At 43.6% G+C, this 15,368-nt stretch overlaps 1 protein-coding gene across 1 annotated transcript; it reads left to right on the forward strand.

The window, feature by feature from the left end:
• Positions 1-1,915: 1,915 nt before the first annotated feature.
• Positions 1,916-13,734, forward strand: FLVCR1 (FLVCR choline and heme transporter 1). Its single transcript, XM_072330968.1, has 10 exons — positions 1,916-2,662; positions 4,407-4,551; positions 5,089-5,229; positions 5,519-5,586; positions 5,805-5,908; positions 7,099-7,209; positions 7,504-7,609; positions 7,819-7,930; positions 8,601-8,668; positions 10,112-13,734. The coding sequence occupies exons 1-10, from the start codon at positions 2,063-2,065 to the stop codon at positions 10,175-10,177; spliced, it is 1,521 nt and encodes a 506-aa protein (XP_072187069.1). The 5' UTR covers positions 1,916-2,062; the 3' UTR covers positions 10,178-13,734.
• Positions 13,735-15,368: the final 1,634 nt, after the last annotated feature.

Consider the following 15,368-nt stretch of genomic DNA (forward strand, 5'->3'; position numbering starts at 1 on the left):
TTACATGTTCTTTGGGAAGAACAAGAACTCTACCTAAGTACCCAAAGAACTGTGGTCCTTTCCTCAGCTGCCAGGCCTACTACAGTATGAAATTCTCCTATATCCGAATGAGCTGGAGGGGTAGGAGAGCTCCCAGCTCATACTAAATACTGAACGGTGACTACCCCAGGCCAACCCTGTGCTAAGGATTGCTCCAGTAGTTGAGTGGTGTAGACGGCTGGGCTCCAGTGACCACAGACACTATTGGAAGTACAAGATGTGGTCTCTTGATACCTTTTCAGCACATTTACTGACATGTGGCACTGACACACCTAAAGTGAAAGCAGACTCTTTTGTTGCTATGAAGTCTAAGAAGAAGAGGAACCAAAACGAAGTCCTATTTTTAACAAAGCTACGCTTCTGCAGCAAGTAGCACTTCAACTCTGAAGTCAGCCAGAATAAATGAATTTACCCAGCAGCCGATCTGATACAAGAGAAGTACAGCTAGATCAGGCCTTTTCTTGGAATGAATGAAGGAGGCAAAGAGGGCCTGAATCTGATATAGACAACTTCACTGCAAAAAAAGTAGTTTGCTTGTCTGTGATCTGTGAATTCAGGATTTGCTTCCTGTAGTCCCTAGAAATCCACAGTGCCTGCAGACATCACTACTGTTGCTTAGCTAAACGCTCAGGGAAAGCAAACGAGGCCAAGTTAGCATTTTGAAGAATGTATTCATAGTACCATTCATGCTCTAAATTAGATCGGGAACTGTGGCTTAAATAGATCACCTGATCTTAACTAAAACACCAAATCATAATTAGAGAGGAAACTTAAGGCTGCTGGCTAAGCCCATCTACCACTCATACGCAAATCTGATTAGGCTCAAACATATGCACCAACAATGTGCAGCGTGTTATTTGCTGAGCACATGCCAAATGATTTCCCACAGAAGCCAGTAACAGACTTAAATATTTTGGTACTTTCCTAATGCCCTTTGGAGAACAATCCATTTTTATAATGGCACGTTATCCAGAGCAGAACTATAAATCACGGTAGTGCTGCCAGATACCACTCCTACACAAACACATACCGGGCAAGGTTTTAGGGAATATCACTGTCAGGGGTGACAAGTGACGGCCTACGTGTGCTACATGTGAGCCATACAGCCTGATTGCTGGGGGGTACGTCACATCAACCTGCAGAGGTTGGGTGGAAACAAGGAATGTTTGCCTGTGGCACGTGATGCAGCAAAAGACCAGGGTAGAGGCACCTTCTTTAGCACTGCGCCAGTCCTGCACACCCTTTGCCTCAAGTCAAGCCTCCATCTTGGCCCTGCGTGTCTTAACCCATCAGCTCGTCTCTTCACACTGCAGCTGCAAAGAGACAAACTACGGCCTGAGAGGAGCACTGGCTGTTTCCTGGGAGCTGTTTGCGGCAGGGCAGCAGTGGATGCAGCCTGCAGTGTACCCGACAGGAGGGCTGCCACACACAGACCTGCAGCCGCCCGGCCCTGCTGCACAGAGTATGTAAACTGAGAAAGAGTTTATGGGAATGAGATTATGCTGCTGCTCCCTCGGGGACGTTGTGGGGATTATTTACATCATTTCGGCCTCCATATGCTTCCCCATCGGCTGCTCTGGGAAACTTCTAAGGTTCAGGCTAAAAGACTGTATATATAGAACACCAGACCAGCCTGCTGGCAAGCGGCACCACTCAGAATGCGACTCAACACCTGGAATAAACCGGGACTGTTCTGTCCGTAAAGCCGGCGGGCGGTGATACAGGTACAGCGCCTTCCCGCTCTGGAAACACTCCACACCTGGCGCTGCAGCAGCAAACGGCGCTAGGAGCGCCTCAGCGCCGCATCCCCAGCGCCGCTCTCCACAGATGGAGGCGGCCGCTCCCGGTTCCGCGCAGCGCCGCCTCCCGCCCCGCCCCGCCCCGCCCGGTCCCGTTGCCCACGCCGGGCGCCTGGGGCCGCTTTCCGCCCCGCGGCGGAGAGGTGACCTCGCGGCACGTCGGCAGCCGGCAGATCCGGGCTGAGGCCGTTGCTGCCGGGAAGCTGGGCGGGGAGACGGCCGAGATGGTGGAGGACGGCAGCGAGGAAGAGGAGGGGGAGGCGGAGGGAGAGAGAGGGGAGATGCTGGGAGCTTCGCAGCACAACGGCTTCCTCCCCGGCAAGGAAGCGGAGAACGGCGGCCCCGGAGGATGCGCGGCGGTCGGGGCGGGCGGCGTCCAGGTGGAGACGCGGCTGTCGCGGCGGCGGCTGGCGGTGCTGGCCGTCTTCAGCTGCTACTCGCTGGTGAACGCTTTCCAGTGGATCCAGTACAGCATCCTCAGCAACGTCTTCGTCCACTTCTACGGCGTGTCCTTCACGGAGATAGACTGGCTCTCCATGGTGTACATGGTGGCCTACGTGCCGCTCATCCTGCCCGCCACCTGGCTGCTGGACGCCCGCGGCCTGCGCCTCACGGCGCTGCTGGGCTCGGGGCTCAACGCGCTGGGTGCGTGGCTCAAGTGCGCCAGCGTGGCGCCGGGCCGCTACGCGCTCACCATGGCGGCGCAGGCCGTGTGCTCCGTCGCTCAGGTCTTCATCCTGGGGCTGCCCTCCCGCATCGCCTCCGTCTGGTTCGGCCCCGCCGAGGTCTCCACCGCCTGCTCCGTGGCCGTGCTGGGCAATCAGGTGAGGGGCCGGCGCCGGCTTCGAGCTCGCGTGCCGGGTAGGTGGGCTGAGGTGGTGGCGGTGCTGGCGGTGGGCACGAAGAGATGGCTGTGGCAGCGGGCGATGCGAAGTGGTGGCGGCGTGAAGTGCCGTGAGACGTGGAAGAATTAAGGGTGGAAAGACCTCGAAGGTCATTCTGCTTTGCCCACTGACCGCATCCTTCAGTGCCGCATCTCCAGGGACGGCGCCTCCACCGCCTCCCTGGGCAGCCTGTGCCGCTGCCTCAGCGCTATCTCAGAGAGGAAACGTTCCCTGGTAGGAGGTGGTGTGAGGCGGTGGCATGGGGTGGCAGTATAACTGAGTCACATCTCCTCGTGTCCCCTGCTGGTTTATTGGAGCTGGACCGGGCACCTCTGGAAGCGCGGGTGGAGATGAGGTGCTGCTCCCCGTCCTTCCCCAGTCTCCTTGTTCTCAGCCCCTGTCTCTGCTTGTCTGTTGCAGCAAAATGGTAGACTCCCACCAAGATCACTGGCACAGGCTGATGTCTGAGGTGTGGTTTTGTTCAGATAATAGAAGCTGTGTTTTCTGTCTCGTGGGCCTGATGATTTATGACCGTGCACTTTGGATTATTAGTGGTAATATTTAGGTTAAGGTTCTTGCTGTAATCTACTTCTGTATTAACAACTGTTAACAACTGTTCTATTGCTTTCCTGCAACAATCCATTCTGTGCCTTTCTCTGGACAAGTCAACAATCCATTTTGAACTGAAAATTATTACTACTAATAATATTTGAGCAGGCCTACAACAGTTTTGCATCTGCTCTCCAGAATCAGCTTTAAGGTTTCTTTGTGAGCTACATCTCTGCACTTCAGATGCTCACCTGTCCTCCCAGTGGCAAGAAGCTGTTTGGACCTCTGTTTGGCGGTACTGGGACCAAGGCTTCCTCAACCAGTACTGAAACTGAGCGTGGGGCTGTGCATTGCTCTGGTGCTGGTGAAGGAGAGGAACAGCAGTGCAGGGATTGTCTCAGATCTCACGCATTATCTGTCGAGGTGCTGCTTACTTGCAGCTGAAACACATATTCCTGACAGTGTGGCTGTTCACCTGTCAAGAGTTGTTTTGAGCACCAGATTTCAGAAGTAGTTTCTCAGATTGGGTATAGCAGGTTCTTTCTTGATCCTTCTGACCCTGATCTCTGTACTGCAGCTCCCTGTACGAAGAAGATGAAAAAATGGCAGCATAGGACGACTGTGGGTACTAAATAGGGCTGCTCTGGTGGCAAATAAAAACCGTATACACTAAGAAAATGCATCACAGCGTACTCTGTGTTTATGAGCTTCGTATACTGAAAGGCGAGGATAAAAATGAGTTCAGGTGAACACTGAATAATGCTTAAATCTGATGGCCTGTGGGGTGGGGAAAGCAGAGAAGGGCAAAGCAAATATACAAAGGCTGCTTTGAGAGCCGGCTGGCTGGCACACCTCTGGTGTGAGTGCTCTCTGAGCTGTGAATTTGCCAGTCTGACAGTCATTGACATTATATTTATTTTAACCTGAAATAGATGCAGGGTTGTTTGCTTGTTTGTTTTAAGTCAGAGAATTTGTTCTAGCACTTAAGAATGCAGCCTAGTTTTGTATGAGTGGCAGAAACAAGTTGCAGAGTAGTTTAAGGCTGTTGTTCCTCGACCTTTTCAAATGCTTTATGCATATACCCAAAATGTCAGGAAAATGATTTTTTTTTCTGTTTCTTTTCTTGCTTTTACAGCTTGGCACTGCCATTGGCTTTTTGTTGCCACCTGTCCTGGTTCCAAATACCCCCGATGATGTTGATCTAATGGCACATAATATAAGCATAATGTTCTATGGAACAGCAATAGTATCCACACTTTTGTTCTTCTTAACAGGAGTTGGTAAGTGTTCTGTTCTTCCTGTGTGAAAGTACCGTGGCCGTAGGGAGCGCTTGTGCAATTGTACTTCAGGCATCTGACTTAGCCCACAGGAGTCAAGTTTACCTCTTCTCAGGTTACTTGTGCTCACTGTCTGTGGTGTCAGGGTTAGGAGACAAACATTACTGTGTGTCATGCTTCACGTGGAGCAACCTCTCTCAGGACACGCAGGTTTTTTTTGCTAGAACGCATGAGAACGTTGTGATGTGATGGAAATACATTTTGTTATTCTTACAATTTAGATGTGAAGGCCTAGAGATGCTGCAGATGAAGTCAGTCGCTAACCATATGCTGGTGAGATGTGAACAAGTTAATTAACACATCTGTTCTGGCTGCGATTGTTTCTTCCTTGAGGAAAATCTAGAATATGTATTTATGGAAGTATTAAGAAAGACAAATAACTCTTATTAAATGTATTGGACTGGAAGACTCCATGTTTCGAGAAAGAAATGGGCACGACTCCGGTAAAGACAGATTAAAATTGTTTTTTTTTTCCCCTAGTGTTTGAAGAGAAGCCCAAATACCCTCCCAGTCACTCTCAAGCACTCCTGCAAGCTATGCCTCCTGAGGATTACTCCTACAAGCAGTCAATTATTAATTTGGTCAAAAACGTCCCATTTGTACTTCTGCTGATCAGCTACGGTAAGTGGTTCTGTCTGGCTGCTGTCTGGCTGAGCAGTGTGCTCAGTGTGTGCTGAAAGCACCGTGAGGTTTAAATTGTTGTGTTATTTTGGTTGAGGGAGGGAATGTCAAACTACTACATATTCAGCAGCATATACTGGAAAACCCATTTATTGGTCTGGAGAAGAGATACTGCATGGTAGATAAAAGGTTATTCCCTTGGTCTGAGTCTTGGATGCCAAAAGATTGACTCTGTGGTAGCAGATCTGTGTATCTAGATGTGACTGAAGCTCTTCTTTTGCTGTTGCAGGAATTATGACTGGAACATTTTATTCTGTTTCCACATTATTAAACCAGATGATAGTAACTCATTATGTGGTAAGTATTGTTTTTTGTTTTTGAACCTTATATTTGCAAACGTGATGGTGTTTATTACTTAGATTTGGTTTTGTTTGTACCCCCCATACAGTTTCTTGCATCATACATCTGTGGGAGTCATAGGAATGTTTGTTTGCCTTATGACTGCCAAGAGGTCTGAACTTGACTCTGAGTGGAAACAAGTTATTAATGAGCACCATATAAATATTTGTTGAAAGGGAGAAGAAGTGAACGCTGGGAGAATTGGCTTGACACTGGTGGTGGCAGGAATGGTGGGTTCGATTATTTGTGGTTTGTGGCTGGATTACACTAAAACGTACAAGTAAGTGTGGGTAGGCATGTATGGGGCTAAGGGTAGGAGTCTGGTGCAATTTTCATAGAAAAATGATGCAAGTGTGGAGGTGAGCTGATGATAAAACGCAGCACATCCCTGATCTTCTAGCAGCCTTGATGAAGATGAATTTCAGAGCCTGCAGCAGAAGGCTGACACTCTGTTACTGGTTCTTGACCAAATGAAATGAGACAGGATGTGATGTGGAGAATGCGAAGATGTGAAGGGATTTTCCATCTGCTCCTGTCTCTGCAGGGAATGTCGTGCTATCAAGAAAAGTGTGTGTTCCACGTGTGGTGGCCAGAAGGAACCCAGTAGGTTCCTTCTCCAGGGAAAGCATGAAGGCTCAAAACTTACTTTCCCTTGTTTTGTGAAGCATCCAGTTGAGGGATTCCCAGTTCTTGTGCTACTCCTGGACCTGTTAAGAAGCACAACATTGGCTTTCATTTGGGGGATGGCCGTGCAGCAGGTCTCTGTTTTGGTGTAAAAGCTCTTGGGTCCATCACCTGTGGTGTGGTGCCCCTGGGAGTGGGCAGTGCTCCAGAGTGCTGCTGGCAGCAGAGGAGTTCTCCCTTGGTGATTCTCATATGTGAGCACTCTAGAAACCTATAGGATGCTATTGCTGTAGATTGTTTCTCTGTGCCTTTTGGCTTATAAATGAGTGGTGCATGCTTTAATGTTTTGAATTATGTCCCTCGTTCCCAATTCAAAGTGTTTTATTTATTTTTCTGATTTGCTCCTTAGACTGAGGGGTGTTTGTTTTTTTTTTTAATCACTAATACTGATTTGGCTGCTGCTGTTTTGATCTTTAGATGTTGGACTGTGCTGCAGAATGGCCAAGAGGTGCAGCACAGTGGAGAGCTAAAATAGTCTCGAGGTAGTGGTTTCCTATGCAATTATTTATTCTTTGAGAGTGTGAGTAGTAATCTTGGCCTTGAAGGAAGCAGCCGTGTAACTGAGGCAATAAGGAGTTGGGGTCTGAATGTCTTCTCACTCAAATGCGGTTAAATGTGGTTAAGTCAGAGTTACAGGAAGCTAATTTCATTATTGAAGAAGTCATTATTTATTACTGTCAGTCATTAGCAAGAGAGTAATGTTTATATTACTCTTCTGTACTTCATCGATGTGCTATGACCTTATGTTAAAGATGTTAATATGTTTTTATTGTTGTTGGCTTTCAGGCAAACTACTTTGATTGTTTACATTCTCTCTTTCATTGGGATGGTGGTATTTACCTTCACACTGGACCTTGGGTACCTTATAGTGGTGTTTGTGACTGGAGGAGTGCTTGGGTGAGTGATGAAAGGAGGCTTAAAGACTGATTGCAGTTCTGCTCAGGAACACTATTTGATTGTTTAAAATCAATGCTTCTACTGTGTGTTCTGTCACCGTGCTCTCAACCATGTCTGTAGCTTATAGATGTAGTTTATTTGGCAGGCAAAGCAAGCATTGAATCATATTAGATCTTGAAAACAAACAGTTCAGAATAGCAGATAATTCAAAACCGGGTTTTGATGCTTGATTTTCATAGCAACAGTAACAGATGAAAACCATACTCATCATCCTCTTGTTTTCTTCTTCAACAGGTTCTTCATGACTGGCTATCTCCCACTCGGGTTTGAATTTGCAGTGGAAATTACATACCCAGAGTCTGAAGGCACTTCTTCAGGTCTCCTCAATGCATCAGCACAGGTTATGTCGCTTTATTTATTCAAGAGATATAAAGTTCAGGAAGGCCGCCCTGCTGCAGTCTAAGCTTTCCTTAGATTTGGCTGCTGGTCTCCATTGTGTTGCTGTAGTCTTTTTAAAATCTATATTCTTAAACTATGGTTTGGTTCAGTACAGTGCGGTCTGAATCTGAGGCTTTTTGACGTGGTACTGATGATGTGACTTGTTTGTAGATATTTGGAATTGTCTTTACGCTTGTGCAAGGAAAGCTTACAACAGACTACAGTCCTCGTGCGGGAAACCTCTTTCTTTGCGCTTGGCTGTTTGTGGGCATTATCTTAACAGGTAATTAAACAGAAATGTAAGTAATAGCTTATTTTAAGTGGGAAAAATGTGGAGTTGAGATGTTTGAAACACTTGGAATATGTGTGTATCAGTATATAACTTCCTGTCTGGGCTGAGGACCAAAATAACTATTAAGTGCCTGGTATGTTTTGTTCGAGTTTTGCGTACTTGCTGTGTCTGCATGCTTTGTTTTAAGTAAGGATGATGTTGCTAGTAGGTGGACAACCATTCGTCACCCATTTCTTGAGCCTTGTCCTGAATTTGTGGCAGATGTCTGCCTTCAAAGTAGGTTAGTGAACATAAGCAAATCGGTAAATGCAGACTGTTTGCAGTTTTTCAAATGTAAGAAGTGTTGATTTTTATGTGATGTGATTTAGATGTGCCAGTATTTGGAAGTATGCTGGAAGTGCCAAAACCACCAAGCCTTGCTTTAGGTACTCATGGTTTAAAAGCTTTTATTGCCATTTTTTTTGCATGTGACCCATGAGGAGCAAGTTCCAATTGCCACCACTTTGAATTACAAGAGTCAATGCATGTATTTTGAGCCAGTGCTGAAAGCAGCTTCTTGGTGCTTGCACATGCCCTTGGAATGCATGGCATTACAAAGCTGGAAATCAGCTTTTTCTGTTCTGTTTGTTTATTTATTTATTTATTTATTTATTTTCCCCAGCCTTAATAAAATCAGATCTGCGAAGACACAATGTGAATTCAGGGATTATGAATATGGACGTTAAAGCTGTAAGTGGTGACTCTTCTACACTGGTTATATTACTGTACTTGAATGACTGGATTCTACTGAAAATAATATTCACAGAAAAGAGTGATCAACAAAAACTTGCTATGTGACTGTTTCTGTGCTGCTTTGTAAGGATGGAGCCATGTGGGATGCTGCCATCAGATATGTTCCCCTCCTTAGCTTCCATGAGAAATCTCTGCTCTCAGATTTTATACGGCTACTATTCATCTCTTATTTTATTTCTTGAGTCTAGGATTGATTTATTTTTCCATGTTTGTAAGTAGTTTTGTAAGTTGTGAAGCCGTTTCTGCATATTGCTTTAGGAGGTCACGTTATAGATGTTTTATTTTAAACACCTGCCATCCCCTTAAGTGAAGTCAGTGTCTGATGAACTGAAGTCATGCTGCAGTTCTTATTCTGGGTTTTCATTAAGAGCCAGGTCGTTCTTCTGCTGGGCACCCTATTGAGTTATGGGAGAGTGAGCACTGTGCTTCCTGCTGTTTACGAGCTTCCAAGACCATGGTTCAGCAGCTTTTACAACTTCACACAGTCACGAATAGAACTAAGACCAACGCCTGAAACTTTTTTCAGTGCTGCTATTTCTTGACCCTTTGGATTCAGATAAGGAAAACAGGTTTCTGAAGTCAGATATTTTAAGTCCTTCATATGCCTTTTTGTATTATAAAGGTGTCTTGCATACACAGCAGCTTCAGGTCATCTAGCAGCTTAAGCACTTAAGGTTCAGAAACTTGCAAGTCAGTGCTACACAGACTTTCTTTTTTACCTGATATCTCTGTGGCTGTGTTTGAGCAGCATGACAGTCTACACGTTTATCAGCTTGGGTTAGGGTTATCATGGAGATGGATGTGATAACATCCATAGAAGTCCCTGACTGCTCCACTTTCCCTCATTACCTTGTTAATGAAATTTTGTGACAATCTAGGTAATTAATATTAACCCCAGTAAAACCAAAGCATAGAGTTCTCACTTCAACACTATCAGAGATGAGAGCTGCCTATGTTAATAAATGTGGAACAGCTGCCTGTTAGATAAAATAGTAAAGTAATAAAAATAAAGATAAAATACACTGATTCTAAACCTTGATTAAGATTCTCCCATGTTTAAACCTGATGGAGGGGAAAAAATGGAAGTTAATCTCCATGTGGTAAACATCTATGTGCAGTAAATGTATGTTTTAGAGTTATACTAAGGAAAGTCGATACTGTGGATGTTTTTGTTGGTTCTTTTCTTCACTTTTAATCAAAAAGAGAAGGGAAAATAGAGCTTTCTGTAAATGTCTCTTCCAGCTAATAAACTACATGTACTATTGTGCTCTAACATACTATTATAATCTAACTTCATAGTTATCCAAGAGTACTGAGGTTGAAAGTGGCTTTGGCTGCATTACAGCTTAATTCCTGATTACTGCTTTCTTCTTCCCACAGGTGCCAGTTGACAATCCAGCAGAACGTGAAACTTGTACTGCATTAAAAATTCAGTCAGATTTATAAACCCAAAAGAAGATGGCTTAGAAACGCACAATTTTGGTTGAATGCTGAACAAAATTAGTGTAATCACTGGATTTATGTGTATGAGTAGTAGAATGTGTTTGGTGATTTTGGTGACAGTTGTGTGGTGGGAGCTATGAAGATACTGACTTCATTTTACCCGAGATATAAACAATAGGACTTTGTATGGAATATTTATTTTAACAGATTACGAGTTTTGCCATTTTGCTAATGAAGAACTGTCTGAATCCAATGTAGGGGTTGGAATGGACCTCTGGGGATCATCGAGTCCAACCCCCAAATGCTCTCCATTATAGGAAGAAATGTACATTCAGGATGCACGCCAGAATGTGCATCTGGAATCCTAAAGTACAGTGATGATCAGACGTATCTTCTCCCCAGGAAATCAAAAGTTAGTTGATTTCTTGTTCGGTCTTTTCTAGTGCATTTACCAAGTCAGGGTAGGTAGCTGCATGACTGGAGGGTATTCATACTGTTTTGTTAATGTCTCTGATGTAAGACAGTATTTCCTTCTGGGAAATTCTATAGCACAATTCTGAAAACAAGATGACTGCAATTATGTGTTTTGAGTTTCTTTTGCCTTGAAGCTTCTTGATAGATACTGGAAGGCAGATGAGAGAAAAATGCTTTTTTTGTAGATTCATCAAGCATTTCTGGGGAGATTTAAGGGGTTTCCCACTAGGTATGCTGAAGAAAATACATTTATTATTAAATAGAAGGAGAAGAAGAAAGACCATTGATATCTATCTATGGTGAAGTATTTACAGGCAATGGAACATGATTGCACAGGTTGCCTCCTGAATATTTTGAGTGCTTTCTCAGTTCAAATGAGAGGAACACGTGTTTACAAAGAGATGGTGCCTTTACAAAGTAAAGAAGATCCTTTCCTCATCTTGAGTTTGTCCAGTGCTGCTGAAGAAATTCCGTTTTTGCTTGTTAAACCTCCTGAATATTTGTGGAGCATCACAAAATGTGTTCTACCTGTTGTGTTGGGTTTTTTTCCCCCTCCATTTATTTCTCTGTGCTATGTTGTATCATTTGTCTCCTGTAAAATGTTTGTGCTCGCTGTGTAACTCAACAGTGAGTAATGTCTTGTTCCCCACAGTTAAAAGCTGTAAGGGGGACTGAAAGGAAAACAGTGCTGTTTCTCTTTGTCTGATGAAATACTTGCTGTTTAAATAATGATTTGATAATTGTCTAGCTACAAAGTACTCTTCATTGCTTTTGTATTATTATTATTTGTATCATTTCTCACTGCAGTGCTACTGATATTGTTCTTCACCCTGTGTACTGTCTACCCAACTACAGAACTGACGTCCCCTCAGTAATACTGAGGCTCTTCTACTACTGAAAAGTCCAGCCAGAGTTAGCAGCACTGAGGCTTTAGCAGCCTTTCAGGTGAGCCTGCAGTTTCAGTGCCATCAGTGATGCAGTCTCAGGGTTCCTACAGCTGTAGTGCCGTCCTGCAGGTTGAATCCTGCTGGAAGCTTTTTGTGGGTTACAGCTTGGTATGGGGAACTGTGCAACTCCCAAGATAGCCTTTCAAGGTGTTAAGTATGCTTAAATGCTTTTCTTTTGCCTTGTTTCTCTATAGTTTTAGAGATTATTATTATTATTATTATTATTTTAAATATGAAAAAGAACCTATGTATGTAGCTTTCTTAACTTAGCCTCTAAGCTTTGTTCCTAATTTAGTGTTTTGTGTGATAAATGCTTCGGACGTGAGTAGGCTGAATGGCAGTGTATGTATCTGAAAAAGCCAGGCATATCTGAACATTTGTCTTTCCAAAATGAATCCATGCCTTTGCCAGAGCCAGCACTAGAGAGAAAGCAGGCACACCTTATGTATACCTTAGGTACACCTTGTGGCTCCTGGAGAGGCGAGCTCTATGAGAGGAGTCCTCTGTGAGACAGCTGAAAGGAGATGTTCAAATGGCAGGCAAGAGGGTAGGAGTAGAAGGAGAGGTAGTTTATCTTGGTTCTTACATGAAAAGACTAACTGATACCAGCTGCCCCATCTCAGGATGTACATATTTTCAGCCTGAGTGAACAAAGTGAAAGTTCTTTCCTTCTGCTTTCTATGAGTGATTTTTGCCTTTAGAGAAGTGGTGATACTATGGTGTATATATAACACTTCCACAGAATACAGACTCAGTACATTTTTACTGTGTTCAGAGACTGTGATTGCTGTGCACTTTCCCTTTTAGAAGCAAAAATGTAGCGGGACATTCTGTTTTGGGAGATGTGTTTTCAAATGTCCAAAAGAGCCTTTGGCAGCATCCAGAATACTTTCTACATGTCTGCTAAACACTCTCCACGTTCTAAAGTTGAGCTCTTAATTTATTTTGAAAATTCCTTTCCCCACTAGATTCCAGTTTGTTTAGTTGTTTTCAGTTGATTATTGAAAGCTATTCCAGCCCTACTGGCTCCTCGTGTTTTTCATCTTCTGCCAAATTACTTGGCTGCCCTCTGAAATTGTCCAAACAAGGTTTTTGGCATGTTAGAAAGCCTGCAGGGTCCCTGAAAAGAAAATATTCCTAATAATGAAGACTTAATTACATCCTGGATTTAATGCTGATCAGAAAGAACTTAAAAGTTGGAAACCTGTAAATATGTATTTATTTGAAAGCTATTTCCGGGCAAGGACTAAGTATAGAAATAAAAGGCTAAGTAGCAAAATGAAGAACAAAGACCAGCGGTCTTCTCATCTTTTTAATAAAAATAATAAAAAAAAAGGTTTTAGCTTGTGGCAGAAGCAGGTTTGGGGCAGTTGGGGCGTTGGATTTTTGCTTTTTGTTTGTTTGTTTTTAAATGATATCAATCAATTGTGATTGGAATTGGAAATAATAGCGTTTCTGACTTCATGAGCCGTGAGACTGTGGCTCAGCCCTCTTCTGGCAGAGGATAAGAATCATGACCACTTAGAGTAATCAGTCCAGGAATGGGATCGTGTGTGCCAACTGTGAGAGTTGGCACAACAGAATCAGAAACCATATGAGAGCCATCCCAATCCCATGCACTAATTTGTGTTTTAAGTATGCTTTTCTAACTGTCACAGGAGTGTGTGATTACTGTTACTTCGAAAAAGCATTGGGCTAACTTCTATGTGCATAACTAAATGAAATTGGGTTAAGCCATGAGTATGTATCACTCTCATTTTCCGGTCTGTGAACTCAATAGTTTTCCTTTGTGAATGGGAAAGTGGTGTTGTTTTTTTTGTCTTGCTGTACTTCTGTGTAACACTTTCTGAGGCATTACAGTCTACAAACAGTTCATAGCCCACAAGCTAAGCTGTCGTATCCATGTTTTATCCCCCCTACACACAACGTGCTGCCTGAAATCTGTGAAGAGAAATTGTTGATGCACAGAGTAGAATGGAATAAGCAAAAATATGCTTAAGAGAAATGCATTTTCTTGTAAGACGTGCTATATACTGCTTGTCTTTGTTCTCTTGGAGATGGTGAAGATTTTTGCTGTAATTTTTGTTATTGTCCCATTCTTTGTTTGAAAATAAAAAAGAAATCCCTATGAATAGTCTCCGAATGCGTGTGTACATAAGTATTTATATGGGTGAAATCATTCCTTACCATTACATGTCACTTATAAAGCTATGATGATAAAGCTTACAGCATGCAGCTTGATTGGAGCAAAGCTTCTGGTGCAGCTGGTGTGCAAGATTCATTTTCCTTCTTTGAAAGCTGTCATTTAATGTAGGAAACTAAGTCTTATGTCTGAATCATATACTATGCACTTAAACAAGCGTGAATTCATATACAGGCTGAATGCATACACATTACCTAAGTATTACACATGAGACTACTGGCTTACAGTGAAATGTTGTCAGTGTATTAAGGTATTAGCAGCAATAGTGCAAAGATTTAATTATTTTATTCTCAGGTGGTTAGCGTTAATTCCCAGGACATGAACTGGTGGCCAAGGAAGTCTGAAGGAACCAGCTGCAAAGGAATTAGAGTCACTGTAAGAAAGTGGTTTTAATTTTCACCTTCCTTCTCCACCCAGCTCTGAGCTACGGTTTTCATAAGAGTTTAATCCTAGGAGGAGGCTGCAGTTCGTGCGGAGCATCAGATGCACCAGCCTTGTGTGGTAAGTCAGTGCTAAGTTTCACTTGTGTTTGGTTAGCACTGCACTCCTCTTACAGTACCTCTAGGAAAGCTGTAGGCTTATATTCCTATTTAATCTTGCAATTTAAACATTCCCACAGCTGGAAAGGAACAATCACAGCAAATCCTTGTTGCCTTCAAGTTCATTCTTCGGCAGACACTTGGTCTTTCTTGAAACGAAACCTCACCAGGTATGTGGGAGATGTGAAGGCATCCTGACTGTGAGGCAAAACCATCCTTGAGAGAAAATTCTTTCTGTTCCTATAGCTGGGGGTGCTGTATGTATCAAAAACTAACAGGTGGGATACGCTTCCAGAAGCTGGATTTTGCATGGTTAAAATGCACAGGTAACGAATACTCTGGCTGTTTCCTATGCTAAGAAGGCTTCTTAGAGCTTGCTGGATTTCCTCCTTGCTGCCTTTGACAATGGACTTACCTCATCTGACCTTGTTCTGAATCAGTGTTTCTATCTTTGCTTAGACAACACCTTTCAGAAGTCAAAACAATAATATCCTGGACTTTGTATAATAAAGTACTTCAATGGCCATATCGCAGCAGAAAATAGGTGAAATGTAGGCAGTGTTTAGACCCAGTTAGTGATTTGCGAGAGAGTGCCTGCTGAATATCGGGTAACCTCAGTGTTTAGCATGATTTTTGTTATAAGGGAGAGTCCTAAAGTTCTGGGATCAAGTAGGATAAGGACCAGATCACACACGTGTTCCTTATTCTTCTACTGGTTCTGGTGTCAAGGGAGGGTAGGAGACATTAAAATGTTACAGTGCCCTTTCTATGCTTGTACATGCTAATATTCTCCATTATTCCCTTGGAAAGTAACTTGGTTTCCTCATCAGCTAACAGAGCAAATTCCAGGTGCAGGAAGAAACCTGCACTGTCTTGCTGGGGTGAGAATAGCTTGCCCTTGGCTTACTAACCAGCTCCGTGCACTCAGTTTGTATATCTTTTGTTCCCAGAGTGCAGCTGAAGTTCACTAGGGTCCTATTGCTAATCCTGATCTCGAGCAGCCAGTGTTAGAATGGCATCCACTCCTCTCC

This window comes from Excalfactoria chinensis, chromosome 3 (genome assembly GCF_039878825.1).
Source record: "Excalfactoria chinensis isolate bCotChi1 chromosome 3, bCotChi1.hap2, whole genome shotgun sequence".
Taxonomy (NCBI): domain Eukaryota; kingdom Metazoa; phylum Chordata; class Aves; order Galliformes; family Phasianidae; genus Excalfactoria; species Excalfactoria chinensis.

Bases quoted from the DNA above. Each gene is read 5' to 3' on its own strand.
- FLVCR1 (XM_072330968.1), top strand. From the start codon at position 2,063: ATGGTGGAGGACGGCAGCGAGGAAGAGGAGGGGGAGGCGGAGGGAGAG. The intron at 5,587-5,804 runs GTAAGTATTGTT...ATTTGTTGAAAG, and splicing joins TGATAGTAACTCATTATGTG to GGAGAAGAAGTGAACGCTGG. The intron at 8,669-10,111 runs GTAAGTGGTGAC...TTCTTCCCACAG, and splicing joins TGAATATGGACGTTAAAGCT to GTGCCAGTTGACAATCCAGC.